The sequence below is a fragment of the Polypterus senegalus genome, chromosome 9 (genome assembly GCF_016835505.1).
Source record: "Polypterus senegalus isolate Bchr_013 chromosome 9, ASM1683550v1, whole genome shotgun sequence".
Taxonomy (NCBI): Eukaryota; Metazoa; Chordata; class Cladistia; order Polypteriformes; family Polypteridae; genus Polypterus; species Polypterus senegalus.
In genome coordinates, this window is record NC_053162.1 from 138,812,726 (window position 1) to 138,838,707 (window position 25,982).

A 25,982-nucleotide genomic window follows, 5' to 3' on the forward strand; every position below is an offset into this window, starting at 1 on the left:
TATATATGTATATATATAGCAAAATACCTGCGCTTCGCAGCGGAGAAGTAGTGTGTTAAAGAAGTAATGAAAAAGAAAAGGAAACATTTTAATAATAACATAACATGATTGACATTGTCATTGTCATGGGTGTTGCTGTCATATATATATATATATATATATATATATATATATATATATATATATATATATATATATATATATATACACACACACATAAACATATATATACATATACACACATATATACAGTATACACTCACCTAAAGGATTATTAGGCACACCTGTTCAATTTCTCATTAATGCAATTATCTAATCAACCAATCACATGGCAGTTGCTTCAATGCATTTAGGGGTGTGATCCTGGTCAAGACAATCTCCTGAACTCCAAACTGAATGTCAGAATGGGAAAGAAAGGTGATTTAAGAAATTTTGAGCATGGCATGGTTGTTGGTGCCAGAAGGGCCGGTCTGAGTATTTCACAGTCTGCTCAGTTACTGGGATTTTCACGCACAACCATTTCTAGGGTTCACAAAGAATTGTGTTAAAAGGGAAAAACATCCAGTATGCGGCAGTCCTGTGGGCGAAAATGCCTTGTTGATGCTAGAGGTCAGAGGAGAATGGGCCGACTGATTCAAGCTGATAGAAGAGCAACTTTGACTGAAATACCACTCGTTACAACCGAGGTATGCAGCAAAGCATTTGTGAAGCCACAACACGCACAACCTTGAGGTGGCTGGGCTACAACAGCAGAACACCCCACTGGGTACCACTCATCTCCACTACAAATAGGAAAAAGAGGCTACAATTTGCATGAGCTCACCAAAATTGGACAGTTGAAGACTGGAAAAATGTTGCCTGGTCTGATGAGTCTCGATTTCTGTTGAGACATTCAAATGGTAGAGTCAGAATTTGGTGTAAACAGAATGAGAACATGGATCCATCATGCCTTGTTACCACTGTGCAGGCTGGTGGTGGTGGTGTAATGGTGTGGGGGATGTTTTCTTGGCACACTTTAGGCCCCTTAATGCCAATTGGGCATCGTTTAAATGCCATGGGCGACTTGAGCATTGTTTCTTACCATGTTTATCCCTTCATGACCACCATGTACCCATCCTCTGATGGCTACTTCCAGCAGGATAATGCACCATGTCACAAAGCTCGAATAATTTCAAATTGGTTTCTTGAACATGAGTTCACTGTACTAAAATGGCCCCCACAGTCACCAGATCTCAACCCAATAGAGCATCTTTGGGATGTGGTGGAACGGGAGCTTCGTGCCCTGGATGTGCATCCCACAAATCTCCATCAACTGCAAGATGCTATCCTATCAATATGGGCCAACATTTCTAAAGAATGCTTTCAGCATTCAGCAGAATCAATGCCACGTAGAATTAAGGCAGTTCTGAAGGCGAAAGGGGGTCAAACACCGTATTAGTATGGTGTTCCTAATAATCCTTTAGGTGAGTGTATATACATATATATATATGTGCACAAAATTACGCTTTTATCAAGGCTTTCGTCGGGTAGCAACGCGCTTTCTTCTGACTGTTACATTTTTGTAGCTCTGATGTGTACATCAATGTAATCAGTGTACAAGGAAATCATGCATTGCCAGAAGTTCCCCTTTGCTTGGAATGCAAAGTGTGATTAAATGCGTTATTTTTAAACACGTTATGGAGCACATGCATCGAAGCTTCTCAGCTGTGCTTGTGCTAAGAAAAGGAAACATTTTAAAAATAACGTAACACGATTGTCAATGTAACCTTTTGTAAGTAGTGTCTGGAGGATTCAGAGTGTGGAGAAACTGTAGAGACAGCGTGTGTATTAACTTGTGGATTTTTCTGTGAGTATTTGGTGGCAGCGTCACAAAGTTGGTTCCTCAAGACTGCATTAGCTGCGGAGCTCAGCTCACAGCGAAATGAGGTGAATGGGAGGGGAGATGATGACGTGACTCTCCCACCCGCCTTAACTGTCAATCCCCCCACAAAGACAGTCTCTCGGAATTTGCATAAGCACAGCCCTTCACGTGCAATTTTAATTTAGTTACAAAGTGATCAAAACTCTTGGTTATATCATGCATCCTCTCATTAAACTTGTATCCCGCATTAGCCGTGGGCATGACAAACGCCAGCGGCAGCCTGTCTATGAACTTAATTTAAACTTTAGGTTTATATCGTGCTTTGTTTCCAAAGTAGCTGTACTCAAGAATATGGTTGTATGTGTGACTCAGTCGCTTCTTATTGTTTCGCTGCATTCTCAATTGTATAATGCATGTTTTCTTCAGTGCTTTTTGGAGTTCTTCCTTATTTTCTACGTATTGCGTTGACAGTCAGTTCATGTGATTACGTGGGAGGCGTGATGATGTCACACGAAACTCCGCCCCCCCACGGCCATCGAGCTCAACTCCATTACATTATATGGGGAAAAATAGGTTCCAGTTATGACCATTACACGTAGAATTTCGAGATAAAACCTGCCCAACTTTTGTAAGTAAGCTGTAAGGAACGAGCCTGCCAAATTTCAGCCTTCTACCTACACGGGAAGTTGGAGAATTAGTGATGAGTCAGTCAGTTAGTCAGTCAGTGAGGGCTTTGCCTTTTATTAGTATAGATTATTGGAAATACAGTACTACTTCTACGCTCAGTTACTAGTGTGTGCAGCATGCAGACAGCCATTGCATAGTGTAAAATGATATTTCACAAATTAACTTAATTTAAATAATTAAAACAGTTGATACACAGTTAACATTTAAGATTTGCTTTAGAAGTTGTGTTTTAAGGTTGCAGCTAGATTTACCTTAAAAATGGAGCGGTCTATATTGCGAGGTATGTGGGAGGATAGAGGAGATGGAAAATGAGAAAGGGAACTTTTTTTGGGCTATAAGGTGGACATACAGCTGCAATAATAAACTGCTGAGAGTCAAAAAAAGGTTTTCATTTAGAGTAAAGTAATTAATATTAAATTAACACTTAAATTGTGCGGCATGGTGGTGCAGTTGGTAGTGCTGCTGACTCGCAGTTAGGAGACCCGGGTTTGCTTCCCAGGTCCTCTTTGCGTGGAGTTTGCATATTCTCCCCATGTCTGTGTGGGTTTCCTCCAGGTACTCCGGTTTCCTCCCACAGTCCAAAGACATGCAGGTTAGATGTATTGGCGATCCTAAATTGTGCTTGGTGTGTGTGTGTGTGCCCTGTGGTGGCTGGTGCCCCGTCTGGGGTTTGTTTCCTGCCTTGTGCCCTATGTTGGCTGGGATTGGCTCCAGCAGAACTCTGTGATCCTGTAGTTAGGATATAGCGGGTTGGATAATGGATGGATGGATTAACACTTAAATTGTATAAATAGAACAACTATTTCCATACACTTGTATACACTTTTAAACACTATCAAAGCTGATTTAACTCAGGCAATTTTATAGGGTTCAAATTGTGGATTTGCAAACACAGTATGATTAGTCTAATTGATGGCACATTTGTTAGAATTGAATTCCTCTATCAACAAGCCTCAAATGTGTGCTTTTAGAAAAGGATTTCCTTCCCTGATTGTGAACATCATCGGCAACAGCAAGATCATTACAAGGAACGCTTTTGGAATATGGCCAAGAGCTACACGAGATACATCAGAGTTTTGCATCAGTCAGGTGGTACCCTACAGTATTCTGTCATTTTTACCCACTGCCACTATCTCATTAGCACTACTTAAATTCCTTAGCACTCAATAGAAAGGCTTCCCAGAACGTTTCCACTTCTGAAACTAGTCTAGACATTGCTCCCGGTAATTTATTTATACACAATTAAAGTGTTACAAGTGAGAAATCAGCCAATATCCTTTATGGTGACACCATTGTCATCTGGTAACTTTGCAATGGAACTTACAAGACTGCAGCTAACTAAAGAGCAAATTCTAGTGAACAACCAATTTTCCCGGGGTTTGGCGCTGGGCACTGCTGAAATATATTGCTTATTAGGTAGTAAGGGAGAGAGAGTCCCACTTTATTGGGACATCTACATATGGGATATGTAGAAGGAAGATTCTTCTTGAGCTTTCATTGCTGCTGAAACAGTGCATGGACATATTGGTGAGCAAAACAACTCTTTGCTCACCTTCCTTGAACACCTGACATTTATACCAGAAATAAATTTAATGTTATTACAATATGGCATAACATTTTCTTTCTTTCTTTCTTTCTTTCTTTCTTTCTTTCTTTCTTTCTTTCTTTCTTTCTTTCTTTCTTTCTTTCTTTCTTTCTCCTGGTGTAAAAGAATGAATTGAGTCAGCTGATCTAATTAATTTTGGGAGGTCAATCCAAAGTATGGGCACTATACAGCTAAATGCCCTGTCACCCATAGCAGGATAGTGTGGGGCACAACAAGATTGCCATTATCAGAGGACCTTAGTGGGTGAACAGGAGCCTCCAGGATAAAAGAAATCAGGTATCTCAGCTTTCAGAGATTATAATGACAATGTTTGAATCCTTTGATCAACTCTATTTTAAATATAGAATTCCTTCAATACACTTTTTTATTTACATGTTCAAACAATGCGTGAAAAGGAGTCTGCCTAGCTGCCATATTGTATACTGTTCACACTTGAAAATATTAGTAATTGATAGTAATGAGGAAAATATCAAGAGTATTTCCAGACTTTATTACTATGTGACGGTGCTCACCCTTTAATGTTCTTAGGCAACATCTGGGAAGAAGACTTCTCTGTTATTAACTCAGGAAGGGAGTGGGATTTGATTATTTATAAGACATTCTTCATTAATCTGTGAATAGTATTGTTGTGTACATCTGACACATCATTCCAAATTAGAATTCTCCAAAATGTAGTAGGAAATGGACCCTAATTGTGATGATGCCATAAAGCCCTGGCCTCTTGAAGTCATATGTTTTGCGGCATTCACATATTTGCTCACCTTTTAGAGAGTGTCAGAATTATAATTATTCCTAATTTTCTCAAAGCACAGCACAAGTTTAGATTACAGTATATTGTTAGCATTTTGCTCAACCTGTTAAAAATCCTAATGCTTCTCTATAGCTCAGAAGGAAAATAGTATCCTGTATTCACTAAAAATACGCGGTGGTGTGCTGGGGAGGCAGCATAAAGATGAAAGACGCCTCACGCCTGGACAAACTTGTTAAGAAGGCAGGCTCTATTGTAGGAGTAAAGTTGGACAGTTTAACATCTGTGGCAGAGCGACAGGCATTAAGCAAACTCCTGTCAATCATGAAGAATCCACTGCATCCACTGAACAGTGTCACTTCCAGGCAGAGGAGTAGCTTCAGTGACAGACTTTTGTCACTGTCCTGCTCCACTGACAGACTGAGGAGATCGTTCCTCCCCCACACTATGCGACTCTTCAATTCCACTCGGGGGAGTAAATGCTAACATTACTCAAAGTTATTGTCTGCTTTTTAATTTTTATTTTTTTCATTTTTCATTTTTATTACTATTTAATTTAATATTCTTTCTTTGTATCAGTATACTGCTGCTGGATTATGTAAATTTCCCCTTGGGATTAATAAAGTATCTATCTATCTATCTATCTATCTATCTATCTATCTATCTAAAATGATAAAAATGACATTTCTTGAAACTGAAAGGTAAAGGTGATTTTTAAGTTTGGTTTAGATTAATGAATATTAGCTCTATCTTGGATTTAATGGATTGATTGTATTTATGGCTGAATTGATTTATTTTTTAGCAATGTGTCCTTGCTGTACTATAACTTTTATTGTAATGCATATATTGGGAAATAACTAAAGTCTAATCTTCAATAAAAAAGTGGAAAGAAAAGGAATGTGCATGAAATTGGAATGGGCATGCATACTTTTTATAGTTTCTATAAGTGTTGTTGTTTTATTTTGAGATGGTAATGGTGTTGTAAAGATATCATCTTAAAACCATACAATCTGAGTTGAATATAAATGGAATTATTTCATATGCTGATTCTGTAGGAGTGGTCAATTTGCTGATGACACTCTTCTTGTGAGACTTGTCACAAATTACAAGTATAATGAATCTTTGTACAGGAATGAGAAAATGGAGATGGTCAAATGGAGCAGCCTTAACAATCTGCAATTAAAAGACAAGAAAAGAATTGGAGGTGGAATTTAAGCAAGGCTTAAGATCAGTTTTGCTTTATGCATAATGACACAGGTTGTAGAGTTTGTGGAGAATTTCAAACTTCTATGTTGCTCTATTTACATTACCTGCATTGTGAGGGGGCATCAACTACAGCACTACAGTCATGTGGTGTAATTCCCGGTGTGGTGTATGGCTGGCCGTTTATCCCGGCCAATACCCCCAAGCCACCAGGTGGAGCCCTCCCTGCAGTATGGAGGTTCCCCGAAGACCAGCAAGGCATCATGGACATTGCAGTTTTTATACACAGCCCTGCTGGATGCCATGGGGGCCACTGGGGGGCACAACGGTTATTTACCCTACGCCCCGGAAGTACGTCCAAGTCACATGGACAAGGGGAATGACTTGCTTCCGGGGTGAAGAAAAGGACTTTTTACCTGACCCGGAAGTGATACAAGATCACATGGACTGGGGCTTAGGAACACTTCTGGGTCAGGGAATATAAAAGGACTATGAGAGCTCCCAGACAGCGAGCAGAGCTGGGTGGTAGGAGGGCAACGCGTCTGGGAGTCGGAGGATTGGATTATTGTATTTGTATTGTGATTATTGTATGAGTATAGTGGAGGAGAGGGTGCTTTGTGCACTGTCGCAATTTAATAAAGTCGATTTTTGGACTTTTACCTGGTGTCTGGAGTCGTGGACAGGGCTTCAAGGGAGTGATAGCGCCCCCTATCTGTCACACCGGCTTGTGATTCTGTTCACAGGATCCTCATTGTTTAGGGCAGAGCAGCTGGACCAGGCCAAGGGGATGCCCACGTAACACCTGGCTGTGGCGGATAGATGGTCATTTCCGGAGGGTGGGACTGGACCATGTGTCTACCTAGGAGTTTGCCAAACAGGATCCCGAGATGTTTTGTTGTGTGGTGGGTGTGGCAACATGCTGTACCAGTGTATGCTCTCCAACCAGACCTGACCTGACCTATTTACAGTAACCTAACATGGAAGGTCAACATAGCCATTATAGATGAGAAAGCAGAAAGCTATTGCATCTGAAACAATGTAAGGAAAGAAGTGCATGTTTAGTGAGGATATCCTGGCACCATTTGTGCCAGCACGTTTAAATTAAAGATGAGATCATGTAAAATGTTAACTTTATATTTTTGTTTTCTGGTAATTTATATATAAGAAATTATGTCTGTGAACCAGATATTTACCCAAGAATTTAAGTGGTTAATGATTGTGGAACCCTTAGATGGCTGTAATAGCTGGAGATTTTTAAGGAATGTGCAATTTATGTGTGTTCTGATTGCCACAATTAAAATGCTTTCTAGCTAATATACAATATTTAAATAACCCTAACTAATAAAGGAAGCTAGAACAGAACAGTCTTGCTTTGGATAACGTAACTCCTCACATGGTGAGTCGCCATCACTTGGTGTAAGTAAAAGACATCCGTGTTGAATTTTATTTGTAATGATGACTCAAGACTAGTCTGTATTTGCAGAGTGTTTTCTTTGGGAAACAGATAAAGAAGTTAAAAGACATAAAGGAACTTTTCTACAGGACTGTTACTGAAAGTGTTTTGACTTTTTTCTGTCAATTTTGGCGGACAGGAGGCTGCTAGAAGATGTTGTTGGCACTGCTTGTAAAAACGGCAGTTGTCATTTACACACAGTGGATTCACTCAAAAAATGAATTATGTACTGTTGAGGGTTCACGTAATATTTGTACAACATTGAATAGTGGTTAGTTGAGCTTACAAAGGTATGGCGCTCCATAAAGTTGATATAGAACAGGGGACTCCAACTCCAGTCCTGGAGGACCTCAGTGGCTGCAGGTTTTCATTCTAATCCTTTTCTTAATTGGTGACTAGTTTTTTTCTGCTAATTAACTCTTTTTCCTTTCATTTTATTAGGCATGTTTTTTAAAGATTTGTTCTCCTGAATTTCTTCATCTTTCCTCTGAATTGCTTCATTTCTTTCCTTAAATGTCACCCAAACAGAAATGAAATGTGAAGTGAGGGAGCCAACAAAAGACCAACTAAGTCACGGCCTCAAACACCAACCAATTTCAATCCAACCAGTTGGATTAGGTTCAGAGTCTTGTCGATAATCAAACCTGTTCTTTAATTCCATAGCTTGTTGCTGCTGTCATTGCACAATAGCATACATTTCCAAAATTGTTGATCTTCTCTTTTCTAAGTACACTGTTAAAATGTTTTGGGGACCTGAGCAGATCAGCATTCCTTAGACCTTTATCTTTCTTTATTTTCAGATATTGTATAATAGAAACAGTTTGCTGGTCATATTTTGGTTAATTTGGTATCTAATTATTGTTTGGTTGCTAATTAAGGAAAAAGAAACAATTCAGGGGTCTGAGTCAATTAAAATTAATTCACAAGAAATTAATTAGCAGCAAAATCAGATCACTGATTAAGAAAAGGGTTAGAATGAAAACCAACAGCCACTGTGGCCCTCCAGGACTGGGGTTGGGCAGCCCTGATATAGAAGCTACCTTGTGAAAAATAAAAAAATAAGAAAAACTGGAGATTGGAGATGGTCCATTGTATTCTGCTACAGTTTAATCAATATACTTCTCATTGTGTCTTAATTCAGAAAATGCCCAAATCACAAAGGTACAGGTACAAATATATTTTAGAAAGTAAATGGAAATAACCAGTGACAAAGGTCAAATAAAAACAAACTAGCAACATGATGAACTTTGTAAAGTATTGGAAAAAAAATAAAAATAGTAAGATTTAAGCTGTGTGTTTCAGTACACCCTGTTGCGGAGTGCCATCCCATCCAAAGTAAGTTCCTGCCTAACACCTATGACTTATCAGCTTCATTTGGACCGGTACTGGATGAAATAAGTGAAGAAAATAGATAGGTACGATAAATTTAAAAAAAAGTTTAAGGTGAACAGTTATTTGACTGCTACACTTGAAAACTTTTTTTAAAATTTATCTCAGCAAACAAAAAGTACTTGTCTCCTTTATACCCTAGAAATTTTGAATCACATAATAAACATCTATTTAGAAGCACAACGAACTGGGTTCAAAATATAGTGTCCTTGAAAACAAAGCATAGATTCTACAAAGTATAAACACAATTTCGATGAAAAACACCAAGCTACATGCATATATAGATAAACAAATATCTCTGTCTATATACTTACTGTATAAATGCATCACATTATTTATGTGCCTAAATACGTGTTTACCTGAACTCACTTAATCCTGTGGTTGTGGAGGTGAGCAGACTGGCATCCTATCTAATTCTTCTCATTTATGCTTTGTGTCTAACAATGTCAAGTTAAGGCTGAATCCCTGTGAGGCTGTGATAGAATAAAAGAATAGAATAATAGAGTTCATAAAATGGATTGCTTGTCTGAATGGAAAATGAAAATGTTATTTTCTAAAGGCATGTTAAACAAGGACTCCTTATAATTTTTGTTTCCCATCACTAATGCAATAACTGTATGATCTTTGTATCTTTTTTATCACACTGATGTTTTTTATAGTGTGCCTATTCTGTTATGTGTAATATGTGCAAGCATGAACACCTTCTTCAGTACAAAGGCCATACATACATGGTTTAATTTATTGTATGGTAAATATCTTAAATGGGACTAAAAAAGAAATTTTGTACAATTACAGCTTTCATATGAAATGGCTGCTAATATAAGCTTAGCTTGCAAGTTCTTAGGTAAAAAAAAATTCACAATACATCACACACAGCTGAGAAAATGTTAAACAAATTTAGATTTTATGGAAGATAACATCTCTCAGGCTGACTATTATAAACAGTGTTGAAGAAACACATAAATATAAATCATTCAAAGAAAAACAATGTTGGAGCAGTTTCATATTTATGAATCATTATCTATGTAAATATTTAACAGACAAATACTTCACTACTATCCCAAGGAATATGATGACGTTGTGTATTCATCCACTCCAAAATACAATAGCTTTATTTTAATACATTTTTTTATGAATGGAAAAAGCTGAACATGTGCCTACTAATGGCATGGCAGCAATGACTAATCTTCTTATGGAACAGTTTGTGTAGGTAGCAAGGATCAAGTACAGAATCTCTTGGACATGTCATTGGAAAAATGTATTATTGTCAAGATATGTAACAGTAAGAGATTAAGCAAACAAACTTCTCAAACATCAATGCATGTTCTTTGACTTTTTTTTTGTTTGTTCATTACTACCTGACGCAGATAAGGCAAATAACAGGTCAACGGGTAGCTACAGCTAAAAATATCAGCCTCTTATTGAATGAAAATAAAAACATTATTCAACTTTGTTCTTCTGCGGTGGGCTGGCACCCTGCCCGGGGTTTGTTTCCTGCCTTGCGCCCTGTGTTGGCTGGGATTGGCTCTGGCAGACCCACATAATCCTGTAGTTAGGATATAACGGGTTGGATAATAGATGGATGGATGGACTTTGTTCTCCCCAAGCTCTATTCAGATATTCAATATATAAACATTTTAAAAATTATTATTACCAGTTTAATTTTTTTCAAAAGCACAAGCATATTAGTGATCATACATCATGGCCCCATTTTGTTTCAGTACTTTTTTTTCTTATTACTCTGACATTAGAAAACCAAAGCTCATTTAAGATGGAAGAACACTGATGCCCAAAATTTGCTAAAAAAGCAAAATGTAATCTTGACACTGGGTGTAGGATTATATAAAAAAAAATCCTACAGTTCAGGTTTTAAGTTTTTTATTTCAGAAAGATATTATATGTGCCTACATTATACTCTCTTATGCAAAAATAAAAAAGCAATTATTGTCTACTATTAGAGTTTGTGAATTTGTTATATTACCTATAGGTTGGTGTGCTGGTGGTATCAGTGTTCCAGGAGACTGAATATAAACCTGGCCTGATTACTACCTGTGTAGGGTTTGCAAAGTCTCATTTCATTTGTCTGGAATCCTGAGTATTCTGAGCTGTTACTGGCTCATCTATTATATATTGGCCCATGTGCTGCAATAACCTCTTCCATTTTCTGAAAGACCTTCACCAGACTGCTAAAGTTCCCGTATGCTTTCAGCAATTTGAAAACCAATGTTCTTCAAATTCTTGTATTGTTTTAATTGTCCATTTGAGCTGGTGCTTTGTTTTCATTATCTTCTGAGATGATCCAGCCTTTTGTGATCATTTTTAATTGACCAATGTATTGAAAAAAAAAAGATTGTTTATATTCATAAGCAAGGCTAACACACCAATAGAAACTGTCTGCTATGTATTGTACTGTTGTGTGACTTTGGTACACTCTTTTTGTCATATTAATGCTAAGCTTTTTTAAATCATTCCATTAAATTCAGTTTGTGAAAAAGTTTACAAAATTGATTCTATAAAAAGGATTAGTATCTACTTTACTCTACCTTATTAGCTACTGTTCAGGTATAATAAGGTGTTCCTTTGATATCAGTTTTGCTAATTTCATTTTATAACTGTGACAGAAAATCATTTATTTTTCCTTTTGGTGACACCTTTCATTTTAATTATAAAAACCCACAAAGCAGGATAATGCACAGACAGACACAAGAAAGCAATTATAAAGGTTGATTATTGAAACATGTTTGAAGCTATTTTAGATTAGCTTTTGTTTTAGCTGCTACTACATATACTATATTTGGAAAATATGTCTTGATAGTTTAGTGTTTTTTTTTGTTTTTTTTTTTTGTGATTACAACTCATCATCTCATCTCATTTCATCTCATTGCTTCTAACCACTTTCCCTGATGGGGGCCATGGCTGCAGCACACCAAGCAGATCAGTCCAGACATTTCTGTACCCTGTACAGATTCTAGTTCGTTTTGGGGAATTCCCAGCTGTTCTCAATCCAGTTGAGAGATACAATCCTTCCAGCACATCATGGGTCTGCCGTAGGGCCTCTACCCAGTGGAATGGGCCCAGAGCATCTCCAGGGGGTCACCCAGGTGGCAGCCTTACTATGTACCCAAGCCACCTTAACTGGTTCTTCTTGATCTAGAGAAAAAGTGACTCTGTTATGAGGCTCCCCTGAATCACTAAGTTTCTCATCCTATCACAGAGGGTCAACCCAGCCATCCTGTAAAGAAACCTCTGACCATAGGTACAGACAGGGATGTAGTTTGACAGCTAAACCAAGAATTTTGTCTTTGGACTCAGTTTGTAGTCAGATGTAAAGTGAAATTGTACTGTCACATTTGAAAAAGTGGAAAAAGCAGACAGTAAAATAAAACTAGGACCAGGAGATGAAAACCAGAAGAACTACCTAAGAACAAAACAAATAGGGCTCAAAAGCCAGAAAGTCAAAAATACCAAGACACCAGAGTCAAAATATTAGTCAGAAATCTTAGGTCAAAGTAAGTAGACAAAAGTCCCAATTCTCTGAATAGTTTTGAATAACCAGCTAAATCTCTTTGTCATTTATCATAAATCCAAAACTTGGAAGCAGTAAATAGTACTATGCCATCTTAATAGTGTTTTTAAATTGTGATGTCCCTATGATATCAGGCACTGTAACTTTGTTTAGTATGTGGTGATGACAAGAAGCTGTCAGTAAAAATGATAAAAAATGATGTACTGAAAACAAAAACTATAACCACCACCTGTGACCTCCCCATGTGTAAAAAGGAGAATACAACAAAAATGGAAAAGGAAAAAAAAAATAAGTAAGATATCTGCATATTTATGAGAAACAGCAGGAACTGCACCAGAAACTGAAGGTAATGTTGAAAAAATTAAGAAAATGCCCATGCCACTGATTATTGGCCATCCAGCGCCAAGCTAGCTGAGCAGCAGACAGTCACTTACTAATAACAGTATCAGATGATCTATTTCACAGTAATACAGAGAGTTTGAAGAGAGTTTGGTGTCTGAAGATTAGAAAAGAATAACTCAAGAAACTGCTAATGAGAGATAACAGTACCCAAAGAGAAAATGCCTCTGCTGTATAGAGGCAGTTCAAATATATTAACCATTTTAAAATTTTTTCTTATTAAATTAGCAATTATTAAGAAATATATAAAAACACATAATATATAGCACCATAGTGCTAATGTCAATATGCACAAAATCTTTTTTATTGACATACTGACATTCTTAGTGATTAAGTTTAACTTCTGGTGTAAACAGCTTTTCCCTATTAATGTCAAAAAAACAAAGTTTTGTGTTGTTCTTGTTTAATTTTTTAACAATTTTCTGTCTTTGAAACAAATTCCATTTTTAGAATGAGAATATAATTTTTGATCAAAAGCTATTTGGTGGCACAGTGGGTAGCACTGCTGCTTCACAGTAAGGAGACCTGGGTTCACTTCCTGGGTCCTCTTTGCGTGGAGTTTGCATGTTCTCCCCGTGTCTGCATGGGTTTCCTCCCACAGTCCAAAGACATGCAGGTTAGGTTCCTATTGGCGATCCTAAATTGTCTCGTGTGTGTGTGTGTGTGTGTGTGTCTCCTGTGGTGGACTGGTGCCCTGCCTGGGATTTGTTCCTGCCTTGTGCCTTGTGTTGGTTGGGATTGGCTCCAGCAGACCCCCATGACCCTGTGTTAGGATATAGTGGGTTGGAAAATGACTGACTAACTTATTTATTTTTTCTGGTGTGTAGTATTAAAGTTTGCATTCAAAACACTTCCCATATACAGAAAAATTAAAATAGCATTGTTCTGCATAAAACATTTTTGTTTTTGTAATAAAACTGAGAAAGCAAAAGAGTGTTTTCTCAGCAACGTGTTTTCTCAGCAACCCAACTGAATTAAGCAATTATGCAAACTGTCTTTAACAATGAACGTCACACATTATCTGACTTTACTATGTAAACACACAGTTCAAACTATTAATAAATTCAGATTAAGATTAAAATTAGTTGGGAAGATAATTATTTTGTGTGTGTGGACTGAATTGCTATGTCATGCTAATGGAAAATGAAAAATGTACACTGAATTAACATTGACATTATTTTCAAAAAACATAAAACTCACCTTATAGAATTCAGCGCTCTCTAAGGATATATAATAATCAGTATTCTTTCTTTTTTTAACATAATTGACAATTCACAAAAGAAAGAAAAAAGAAAACTTACATTAAACCTTGGTACATTTGTCTGCCTTGATCTTTTCTCAGCCAGAAGATCTTTAACGGTATGTTTGACTCTTACACCTTGGTAAACACGTTTGGAATACTCTGTTGGGAGACAGTTTGAATAGACATTTATTAAAATATATAGTATATAATATAGTTTCAATATTTCTCCTATTTTTAAGATATCTATCAAATAGTAAGTCTAGATTTTTCATATTTTTTCCTAAAAGCTGCACTCAATATATTGTTGAGCAAAAAAGTAAATAAGCGATCATTTCAATAAATAATTGTTCAGGCTAGTATTTTAAAAATGTGCTTTAAAAAAAGAATGGCCAAAGTATATACAGTCTACAGTACTATGAAAATTTGTGGTGTCAATTTACAATATTGCTCCTATTCTAAGTAAAGAACAGAGAAAATATTCATAAAATTTAACTTTATTTTATAAATGAAATAGTAATAGACATAATTTAATTGTTTTCTCTTAATCGGGATACTGTCAATACACTGTCAAACAAAAATACAACTGTTACAGTCATCACTTTAATTAACCAGTTATGCAATACTAGTCATTAAGGCAGGGGTGGGCAAAGTCATTCCTGGAGGGCCGCAGTGGCTGCAGGTTTTTGTTCCAACCCAATTGCTTAATAATAATCGCTTATTGCTCTAGAAACACTTCTGCTTCATTTTAGTTGTCTCCCTCATTAAGATTTTAAACCCTTATTGCTTATTTAAGTCTTAAACAGCTGCATTCTCAGTTTTCAATTGCTCCTTATTAGCAATAAAATGCAAATGACAAAAGAAACCAGCAGTTATCCATTTTGCTTGTTACCCTTTACACCTGTGTGTATTTATTGTGCACTATTTGGTTTAATTAACTACTTGGAAGGAAAAAGAAGTGAAAAAAGTGAAGGATTGAGAATTCCCCTTCCGTATTACACTTCATAGTATTTGGTGATCTCCTTAGAATGGAAACAAAAAATCTAGGATATGAGAATGACTTCACATAGCAGAGTTAAAGCACTAACAAGCCATGAAATGTAATTATTGGCAAGGATTGTTTTCTAATTAAGCAAATGGGTTGGAACAAAAACCCGCGGCCACTGCGGCCCTCCAGGAATGACTTTGCCCAGCCCTGCATTAAGGTGATTGCTTTTGGGAAAAAGGCCATAGTGTAAACAACGTGGTAGAAAACTTCAGTGACTTTACCCTTACAAGCTTTATATTTACCATAATAAGCACAAAGATCAACAAACATAACCTAACAAGTGTTGTTATCTCTTTTAAAATATTTTTTTATATATATGCGTATGTAGAGCATATGAAAACACAGCTGAATAAACATTATACTGTATATACTTAAGCAAATCTGTAATAATAATTTTAAACAAAAATTCATACATTCAATTGCAAATACTGACTAATGTATGTTGCTGTACAATGTTACATAAGAAATCTTAATTTTTCTTTTAGCTGATACATTTTTAAACAGTTTTCATTAAAATAGTGTGCACAAAAAGTAAATTATATTTATGATAAATTAAAATAGGTAATATTTGAAATGCAATAAATTGCAAACAATAAATAAGCCTGCCATAAGGTGAAATAATATTCATATTAATTTCTTAACAAATACTGCAAAATTTAAGCTTAATTACTATGGACGTTATTTTAGTATCCATTAAAGAGCAAACAGTACACTTCAAAAAGAAAAATAAATACTTACAGTTATGCAAAGTAAAACCTGCTTTTTTAGGGTAAGAACTTGTTTTGAACCTCTTTATGAAGCATTCCCGTATTTCCCAGGATGAATGTCTGTGATACAGTTCTAACTTGAAGAGCATCACAGACTCGAGCCCACTGCTTTGTAATGAACTATGTTCTTTACACTTATACTCCAAACCAAAGAAAACTTTAAACAAAATAATTGCAAATAAATATCTCTTTCACATAAGGGGGAAATTTGTTTATCATTTTCAAATAGGAAAAATACTTGCGCTAGCTAACAAGGCAGATTTTTTTTCAAGGTCTTGCTCATTTGCAATGTTAATTACATACTGAATTATAGGTCTGTTCTAAAATTTAAAAATATAAATGATCATTTCCTCAGGCTAGAAACCAATAATTAACAGTGGTAATATAGTTTTTGGAGGATACTGTGTTAAATGTTAAAGTTTTATGTGAGTTATAAACATTAAAGAGGCATAGTGGCGCAATGGTTAGTGCTGTTGCTTCATGGGTGCAGCATCCTTTGTTTTTTTCATGTTCTTTCTGTGTCAGTATGGGTTCCCCCCTTGGTGGAGACATGTTGATTCCATGTGAGTGTGACTGTGGTTGACTTTCTGGTACGCATGAGAGGACTGGTGAGGACTGGTGTCTTGTCCAGGGGCTGTTTCTTACTTTGCATCCAGTACTGTTGGATTAGGTTCTGGTCTGCCATAAATTGGAACTGGATTAAGTAGGACTTAGTGTGTTATATTATACTAGCCAACCCGCGGCGTAGCATACGCCGCATAATTATGTATTGATGGGTGAACACTTCCTGAAAGACACAGTTGTCCAAATGGGGTGGGTTTGAGGATACGACTGTTAGCGCCCCCACCTCCCAGAGCGAGGGACGGGGCTGGACGGCGTCCCTCTAAGAAGTTGGACGCCGACCATTCTGGGGTCGCGAACTATTTAGCAGGATGGAGTCTCGTTCGTTATCGGAATTAACCAGACAAATCGCTCCACCAACTAAGAACGGCCATGCACCATCACCCACAGAATTGAGATAAAGCTATCACTCTGTCAATCCTGTCCATGTCCGGGCTGGGTGAGTTTTCCCGTGTTGAGTCAAATTAAGCCGCAGGCTCCACTCCTGGTGGTGCTCTTCCGTCAATTCCTTTAAGTTTCAGCTTTGCAACAATACTCTCCCCAGAACCCAAAGACTTTGTTTTCCTGGTTGGCTACCCGGCGGGTGATGGGAATAATGCCGCCGGATCGCCAGTCGGCATCGCTTATGGATGAAACTACGACGGTATCTGATTGTCTTCAAACGTCTGACTTTCGTTCTTGATTAATGACAACATTCTTGGCAAATGCTTTTGCTCTCGTTCGAATTGTTGGTGGGCAGGGCTCTGTCGTGCGTATCCCATGGTCTGTCTTGCATGCCATGGTCGGCCGCTTAGTGAATTGTTGGTGGGCGGGGCTCTGTGAGTTGGCGGGCTTGGCTCTGTCTTGTGTGCGTTTTGCTTGCCATGTCTTGCATGCGTCTTGCTTGCCATGGACTTACTGAATTATATATATAGATTGGCACATTGGTTAGTCCTACTGCCTTACAGATCTAGGAGATGAGGTTTAGGTTCCACCTTAGTCAGTGTTTATTATATCAAGTATGTCTGCAATGTTTTTTCTTTATTACCATACTCCTGTTTTCCTTCCAGCACCTAGAGATGTGTAGGTGAGGTTGTTTGGTGACAATAAAGTTGAAAAGTGTGGGGGTGAGGGGGCTAATACTGTGTACGTAGATATTTGGATCCTGCCTTGCACTCTCAGCGCTGATGAGTTAAGCTCTAACTTTCCATAAATCTAAAACACTGGATAAGAGTGTTCACTATACAAAGCATGGATGAGTGGCCAACATTTTTACCATTCAGATGATTTAAAAACAGTATTATTAAAAATGTGAACATTTGTTGTAATAAACTAAAATAGAAAAGATATATTTTTAAAATAGCGTATGTTTTAGTCTCTCAGTTGACTGCTCATATTTGGGCTGTGTGAAAAGGAAATAAAGAAAGAAGCCTTATGGCTTCCATCCAGCCAGGTGTGCTCAAGTTAAACTGGTAGTGCCCTGCTGCATATGTAGATTGAAAGTTTGTTTATTTGATTTTCATTTGCATGCGCTTCGTTGTTCTTGTACCCATAGTATATTAACTTAGAAAGCATGGCATACATGGCTAATATCTGTTACAGGCATCATTGAAGAGAAAACATCCAAAAATAACACAGAGCAGATGTAAATTCTTCCAGAAAGCAGCACAGACAGCAGGCATGTCACTAAAGGGAATTCATCATTTTGGTCCTAGAAAGGATAGGTCCGAAAGAAGCCCGATAGTTCCAGGGTCCTGTTTATTTTTTTGTGTCCACTGGAGTTTTATTCAATTATTAAATTTTTTTTTATCACAAAAATTGTGTACATTAGGTTATCTGATGAAGCTGGATTCTCTAAGAATGAACAAATGTAAATATTTGTATATGAATGTTTTGAAATAGGTGTGCTTAAAAAATGAGTGAATTAGTTAATCAGTTTATTTAAACTACCATAATGACTCACAGCAATAGTAACTTTTATATAATATTAAAGAAATTGGCTGAATTAGTTATAAAAAAACTTTGTATATTTAAAATTCTACTAAAACCTCTAATGGAAGTAAAAAATAGTGTAGCTAGAATCTCTTTTTATTTTCAGCATGATGCATTATTGAGACAGTCTGTACACACATTTGTGTATTATGTGTTTATTTATACAAGTTAATATACAATATTTCCTTGCAATTCAGAATTTAATATGACAGACATTTGCCCTGGGAGTACAGTAGCATTGAAAGACACCTTAAAGACATTCAGCTCATATCAGCTTGCCTGATAAAAGATAAAAACTTGCAAAATGTTTACTGTTTTATTAATACTGCATTTCTGTTTTTATATCTGCTAAACATATAAGGGTATAGCCTTATTTTATTGTTAATTAATCAATACTCGGCAAACAAACTGACATTGGGCCTGTGTAGGCCCAGTGTAGGCCAACATATAGGCTCAGTATTGACAACCAATTAAGGCCTAATTGGGATTTGCACATCGGAGCAACACTGGACCCGAAACACTGGCTCAATGTGGACATACGGACGGGGAACACAAATTTGATCATGTATCTGACAAAAATTCCTTACCTCACTGTGCATGTTCGACTTGTTCAATTTTATCTATTATTTACACTTTTTTACTACTAAATCTGTAAAACGTGTAAGCAGACAGTGATCCCTCATACTTGAAAAAGCGTGTACATCTTCGAAAAATATGTTAACCTTCGACCCAGCAACGCCCTAGTAAAATCTGTCCGGAAACACTAACATGTTAATGCTTGTGTGTTTCCAGCCCCAGTACAGAGATCTACACAGCTAATACAAATACTGCTGCTTCAGGTTGCACAAAAAAATTGGCTGATTCACAGCTTTCCTGTTTTTATTATTATACAAACAATCTAATGCCCTCAGGTTAAAACTAGAAGAATACCTTAAGTGTTTTGTAAAGTCATCTAAGTAAATAATACAATACACTGTAATTTCAAGAATGTGATGGGTCAGCTCTTACAAGAAAAAGCACATGTAACACAGAGAATTATAATAAAGTTCAATACACCTTTATGGTATCACATACTGTATATACAATAGTACTTATGGGTAGTGGAATTTATGTGGCTTTCATGTGTCTGCATTTTTTTCTTCTGGAGACTCAGTTTCATCTCATATTCGGTTCTGTTGCATTTATTGTAAACTGTTAATTGTCAAGTGTTATTTATACTATCATGTATGGCTCTTCTCTGATGGGCTGGCACCCTGCCCAGGATTTGTTCCTGCCTTGCACCCTGTGTTGGCTGCAATTGGCTCCAGCAGACCCCTGTGGCCCTGTAGATAGGATAAGGTGGGTTGGATTATGGATGGATGGATGGATGGCTCTTTCGTTGTGTCATTCACTGCAGGTAATAGAACATCTTCTCAGTTCTATTCAACCCCAACTTGGATAGGCTAGGTCAATAAATTGCACTGGGAAGTATAATAAAATCCTACTCATTATTATAGTAATCATTCCAAGAAAGGAATTCTGTTTTACTGAATTATTTATTAAATCAAATATTTTTTACACTCCATTACTTTTTCTGTGAAATAATTTCCATTAATAAACTTAGGGCAGCAAGAAAAATGTACATGCAGTACAAAACCTAATTGTCAGAATAATTACATTGAATTACCACCTTATACCATAAATGGCAGTATATAAACAATATGGAAATAGTGGATGCATTACTATTAACTTGTACTATACACTCAGTGCTGCCTTGAGGTTAATTTAAAAGTAAAGTTTCATGACCCTAGATATGAAGTGATGGGTGATAAAATAGAGTTGACGATATGTAATGTTTTAGAACAATGCCAAAATGACTGCAATTGAAAAAAACTTGATTACTAGAGGGGTGTGTGTGATATCATTGCATTTTGTTCCATTCAGATTATTAACTACAGCATAGCAAGCAACTGTCCTCCTTACATTTCTTGTTGCTCTACTTTAGATTGCAGTTTATGAATTTCAGTTAACTTTCTTTATGTTTCAGTAATAGCTAAAAAAATCAGACTTAATTCCCACTATTAACGTCTGTGATATATCAATGCAGGCGGCACCCTGTGTGGAGTTCGCATGTTCTCCTCCGGGTAGATATGCGGGTTAGGTGCATTGGCGATTCTAAATTGTTCCTAGTGTGTGCTTGGTGTATGGGTGTGGGTGTGTGTGTGTGTGTGTATGTGCGTGTCCTGCGGTGGGCTGGTAACCTACCCAGGGTTTGTTTACTTGCCTTGTGTCCTGTGTTGGCTGGGATTGGCTCTAGCAGACCCCCGTGACCCTGTAGTAAGGATATAGTGGGTTGGATAATGGATGGATGGATATATCAATGCTCAGAACTACACGTATACACATATAATTTATGAGTGTGTTGTAAGGGTCGTTTATTTTGTTCTCTTCTGTGTAGTCAAGAATCCAAGTGCCAGTACACTTACCATGGAGATAATGAGATCATAGAACTCTTTTATTAACTGAAGTATCTGCACAGAAGGCATACCTATTTAGTGATAAGATGTTTTGCTAAAACATCTAGATAACGTTTTATCTGTAAAAAACATAGGGGTATATTATTCTCTTTGTGTTGATTGTAGTCAAGTGTAAGTTTTATAGCTGTGTTATGTAAATTATCTAAGCCAACATAAGTTACTGTTCTCCATTATTTGCTCAGTCTTGTCATAGTGAACTGGGGTGTTCATATGGAGGCTACATCATATGTGTTGTAATTAAGGATGTATATTGGAACCATTGTAAAGGTAATCTCAGATATTATTTAAAAGAAAATGCTCTAACAGTATAAAAATAGCAATGATCAATTAAGACTGCAGCGATCAATGGGTTGCTGTAAATATTTCTTCAGAAATTGTAATTGAAAAGATAGCCCTGATCTGTCTCATAGAATGAAGGAAGGGCACTATTTAGTCTGTTCATACATATTTTATGTTTTTTAGTACACACTACTTCTATCTTCCAGAATAATATTGATAATAAAGTAATACTGTATTTAATTTGTTTAAAAAGATTTTTACCTCTCCATTTTATAAACTACATTTTTAAGCAATAATAGAAACCTGAGGAGAAATGACTACCCAGTCACCATCAAGTGTATCACTGAACATATTCGCACACATTTCTCAGCTAGCTTTTTCTTAGCAGATAAGGAGTTGACTATTTATATAAACATCTTTATAATGTGGGAGGAAACCCCAACAGACACATGGAAAATATATAAAATATATACATAATTCACTAGACTGGACATCAAATCCTTATCTGAGTTACCTTAATGTCATAAAATATAGTATACTTTATATAAAGCGAAATGGTCAACCCTGCATATCTTGCAATTTCAATGAACTGTCACAAATAAACAGTAAATATTTAAACTGGTCTCTTTATTTTTATCATCTGAAAGAAGAAAGGATTTACTGGAAAGGTAAAAAAAAAACACTCATATGAAAGAAGAAATTTGTTTTTGTTGTATAAGGGATTCGCTTATGAAAAAATGTCGAAGTCACTTGTGTAGTTTCCCTCATGCTTACATCCGTGCTGTCTATTCATATCCATCATTCAGTATTAGAGATTCATCCTACACAACATCCCAGCACATTTAAAAAGCTAAGCATTCAGAAAAATTGTTTATGAGCTGAATATCCAACCAATTTTTTTTTTGTAAAAAACCTTGTATCATTGAGTCTGGGCATATTTTATTGCCCAAAAATATATCACAACCTCCCTGGACTTTTTAAAATATTTTTACAGTACATATCTAGTGTCTCCATGAACCATACACATTCCAGCCACTGCAAATAAAAACCATGGACCCTGTTTCAATGACTTGAGAACCACCAATCTAAAATGCTGAGGAATTATGTGAATATTTCTTGGGGCATTTTGGATTTTTTTGGTTGGTGTGTTGATTTAAATTCTTTCAAAACTACATTTAAAAAAATGTAACCTTGGCATAACAGTATGACTATACACCTTCTGTTTTATTTTTAACCATTCCATATCAGGATAATTCATCTGTATCTTCCATTTATGACAGCAACATTTTCTACAGTCTAACATCACCTCATATATTTTACTTTAAGACAAACAATAAAATACTTTACAAAAGTTTATCAGAGAGTCGTCTATGCCGATTTTTAATATTTTTTTGATGGTTAGAGTTTGTACCTCATTGATGATCATTATATGTAGATTCATTGAAGGTGTTTTAATAACAAGATACTGTACATCAACCTCTCAGTTGTTTTTAATTCTGAGCCTTATTTTCCTTATCATTCACAGATTTTCTGTAAGAACTTAACTGAATGTCAGTTGATGCTTCATTTAAATCTTCAAGTGTTTTGAGTCTCAAACCCTCACATGATCCTGTTAAGTTGTATTATGCAATCTTTCCTGGAATAATCTGATTTGCTATGTCTCTAAATTGTGTGAGAAAAGTTCTCCATGAAGCACCCAAAATACTATTCAACTATTTTGAATTTCTTAGTTGTTCAGTGTTTAGATGTGTTGTGCTACCAAGTGAAGAAGGCACAGTGAGAAATTAACACCTGAATTATGAAACACTTTAGTTAATTCCATCATTTTTATTAAGTAGTTATGGAGTTCTTTTGAAAAATATATGAGCAGTATCAATGTTGCTGTATTGGATTTCTTGCTGCATAAATTTCAGTTTTCATCCACTTATTACGTTACAGAAAGAACTTCACATAAGCCTTAAATTGTTTAAATGGATTTTTGATTTTCAATGGTTCCTACACAGTTAAATCATGAGTATTATATGTACTCTTTTATACGAGGGATGTTCAAAAATTTTCCGCATTTTTATATTTTCATTGGAAACGTTGAAGGCAGGAGTAGTAGTAATTGGGCATTAAAAAGTTGATACGGTGCTGGGAAAACTGCGTCGCAAATGAAGCTGACTATGTAGAAAAGTAATGTAATTTATTTTTGAAATTATTAATAAATAGAGTTTAAAAAGTGTGGAAATGTTTTGAGTGTCCATCATACATGGAAAGAATTAGTGTAACACTAGCAATTTTGCTCTCTTCACCTCTAGTTGTGTATTTAAGAATATTTTTTCACAATTTCAGAATATTGCCATATATATATATATATATTAGGAATGTGAAACTTTTCTTTTCTCACTATGATTTCAGCATTATTCCTAGAAATGTCTCTGATTCCAGTCCTATGGTCTTGGAGATGTTTTATCCCATTTTTAAGTTAATATGTGAAAATGATAGAAGAAAACCCAAATTGTTCACTTTGGTGACACTCATGGATTTTTCTCAAGTCAAGTAACTTCCAACCTTGCAACAACGGGAATAGAAAACACATCAAACATTTTTGAAAAAAATGACTGGAGTCTTAGTGTATCATTACTAAAAAAAAAGGGAATGTGTCTTGACGGAACTTAAAGCAATTTCATCACTGCAATTATGGTCACTGATGTTAGTGTTAGTTGTCCCAGCCAAAGAGATAAGCTGATTCATTATAAAAAAGATAGGCATTCATAAGTAACAGCTTGAAAGATGTTTCTCCTCTAAAACAATGGCATTAATTCATGAGAAGTCGCAAAATGGCTGTTGAACGCATTAACATATGTTAACTTTCATCACAGTTGATAGAAGGAGGTTTTTATTCAAATTTTTACTTGATAACTACTAGATGGAGCTTACAGGTAATTCAATGGAAAAATAGTAAAAGATAAGGTCTAAAATAGGAAGACCGCAAAACATGTAAATAATGGGTGACATTGTCTTTATCACAAATTTTATATTTGTGACCACATTATATTGAAGATTAAAAAGATTGCATATAGGAATCACATAAATAAATATTCAATAATAAAGCTAAAACTGTACAAAAATGGAAAAGTAGAAAGAAGCAGTCAAATCTACTCCCTAATGGCAGCAAGACATAAGATCTGATTATGGAAAGCACTCAGGTAGAGACAGGAGGACAAGTTCAGATACTTAGGTGTACACATCATAGAGGACCTAACCTGGTCTATACACACCGATGCCTTGGTAAGAAGGCACAATAACGTCTTTAGGGATTTCAGGTTGGCCTACTAAATCATTAATGAATTTCTATAAATCCACAATCGAAAGTACTGTAAAAGGAAGTATTACTGCTTGGTTTGGGAACAGCATGCAGCAGGACTACAAGGTTCTTCAAGGAGTGTTACAGTCAACTGAATGCATCACTCGGTATGCACTCTCAAACTTCAAGGTCATCTGCACCAGGCAATGTCAGACCATGGCAAAGAAAATTATCTGTGACAGGAACCATCCTAACAAAGGCCTCTTTTCTGTGCTATGGTCAGGAAAACATTACCACTGCCTAAAGTCCAGTTCAGAGAGACAGAGAAGGAGCTTCTTTCCACAGTCCATCTGCATCTTCAATGTAGAAAGTGTTTAGAAATACATGGTGGCCTATTGATAACTCTTTACATTAGGTTACTTAAGTTATTTATTTAGTTATTATTTATCACATATTTATAATTCTATTAATTTTTGATATTTATAAAGTCATGTATTATTGTTATTGTCATTTTTTATTCTTCTTAAAGGCACAGTCAGTGTAGTTTACGTAACAAATAAAATTTAATTTGATTTGATTTAAACAAATAGAACCCTACACACCCTTATGACAGCCCAGAACAACTGAATTGGAAACTACTGCATATCAGCCAACATTGCGCATCTTTTTAGTAATATTAAGTCCAGTTTATAGGGGGATATTACAGTCATGGGGGAACGTTACCTACACAAGTAGTATCTGGGCAAACCTTGCAAATAGTAATGTACAAGAGCCAGAGTTTTTAGACATATTCAGTGACTTGTTTCTTAACACAGTATGTTAAAGCACCAATGATTGGGGAAAACCAGTCTAAATTTAGTATTTTGTAATAACCAGGATTGAACTGAGGGTGTAGAGTTGATTGAACCACTAGGGTCAAGTGACCATAATATAATATAATTGTCATTGCAAATGCAAACACTCAAAATGGTTAAGTTTAACTTTGGAAAAGCACAGTTTGAGCAGATGTGGCAGAGTCAAAGGTGATTAGGCTTGGATAAGCTTTTAAGTGTGATAACAGTTGGAGAGCATTGCAACAGGTTTAAAAATATTTTACATATAATATAGGATGGGTACATCACAACATTTAGAATTAGTAGGAAATTAATAAAATAACCTCCACAGTGGGTTAATAAAAAGAAAAGAAGCTGGAAAGGAAAACAAAATAAATGGCTGTCTGAGGCGTATAAGAGTAATAAGCATGAGAGCATGAGAGTAAACCATTAAGTATTTTAGGGAAGGTAAAATACGCTTAGAGTGGAATATATCAGACATGATTAAGCCAAAGAGATTCTTTGAGTATTTTATTTGTTAAAGAACAGTCAAAGAGAAGGTGAGAT

The 25,982-nt window shown here is 36.1% G+C and overlaps 1 protein-coding gene across 2 annotated transcripts in view; it reads right to left on the bottom strand.

Moving 5' to 3' along the window:
- LOC120535863 (uncharacterized protein C11orf53 homolog) overlaps nt 1–25,982 on the bottom strand; it is a 62,298-nt gene that overhangs the window by 28,043 nt on the left and 8,273 nt on the right. Inside the window, exons 1-2 of one of the 2 annotated variants that reach the window (XM_039763987.1) lie at nt 15,899–16,061; nt 14,174–14,274 (exon numbers count right to left, since the gene is read on the bottom strand). Coding sequence is in view for 1 of the 2 variants with exons in the window: in XM_039763986.1 (XP_039619920.1) it covers nt 14,174–14,274 (101 nt within the window). In the remaining variant the exon portion in view is untranslated. Of the gene's footprint in view, nt 1–14,173; nt 14,275–15,898; nt 16,062–25,982 lie in introns of those variants that run through there. The other variant, XM_039763986.1, reaches the window with a different exon arrangement.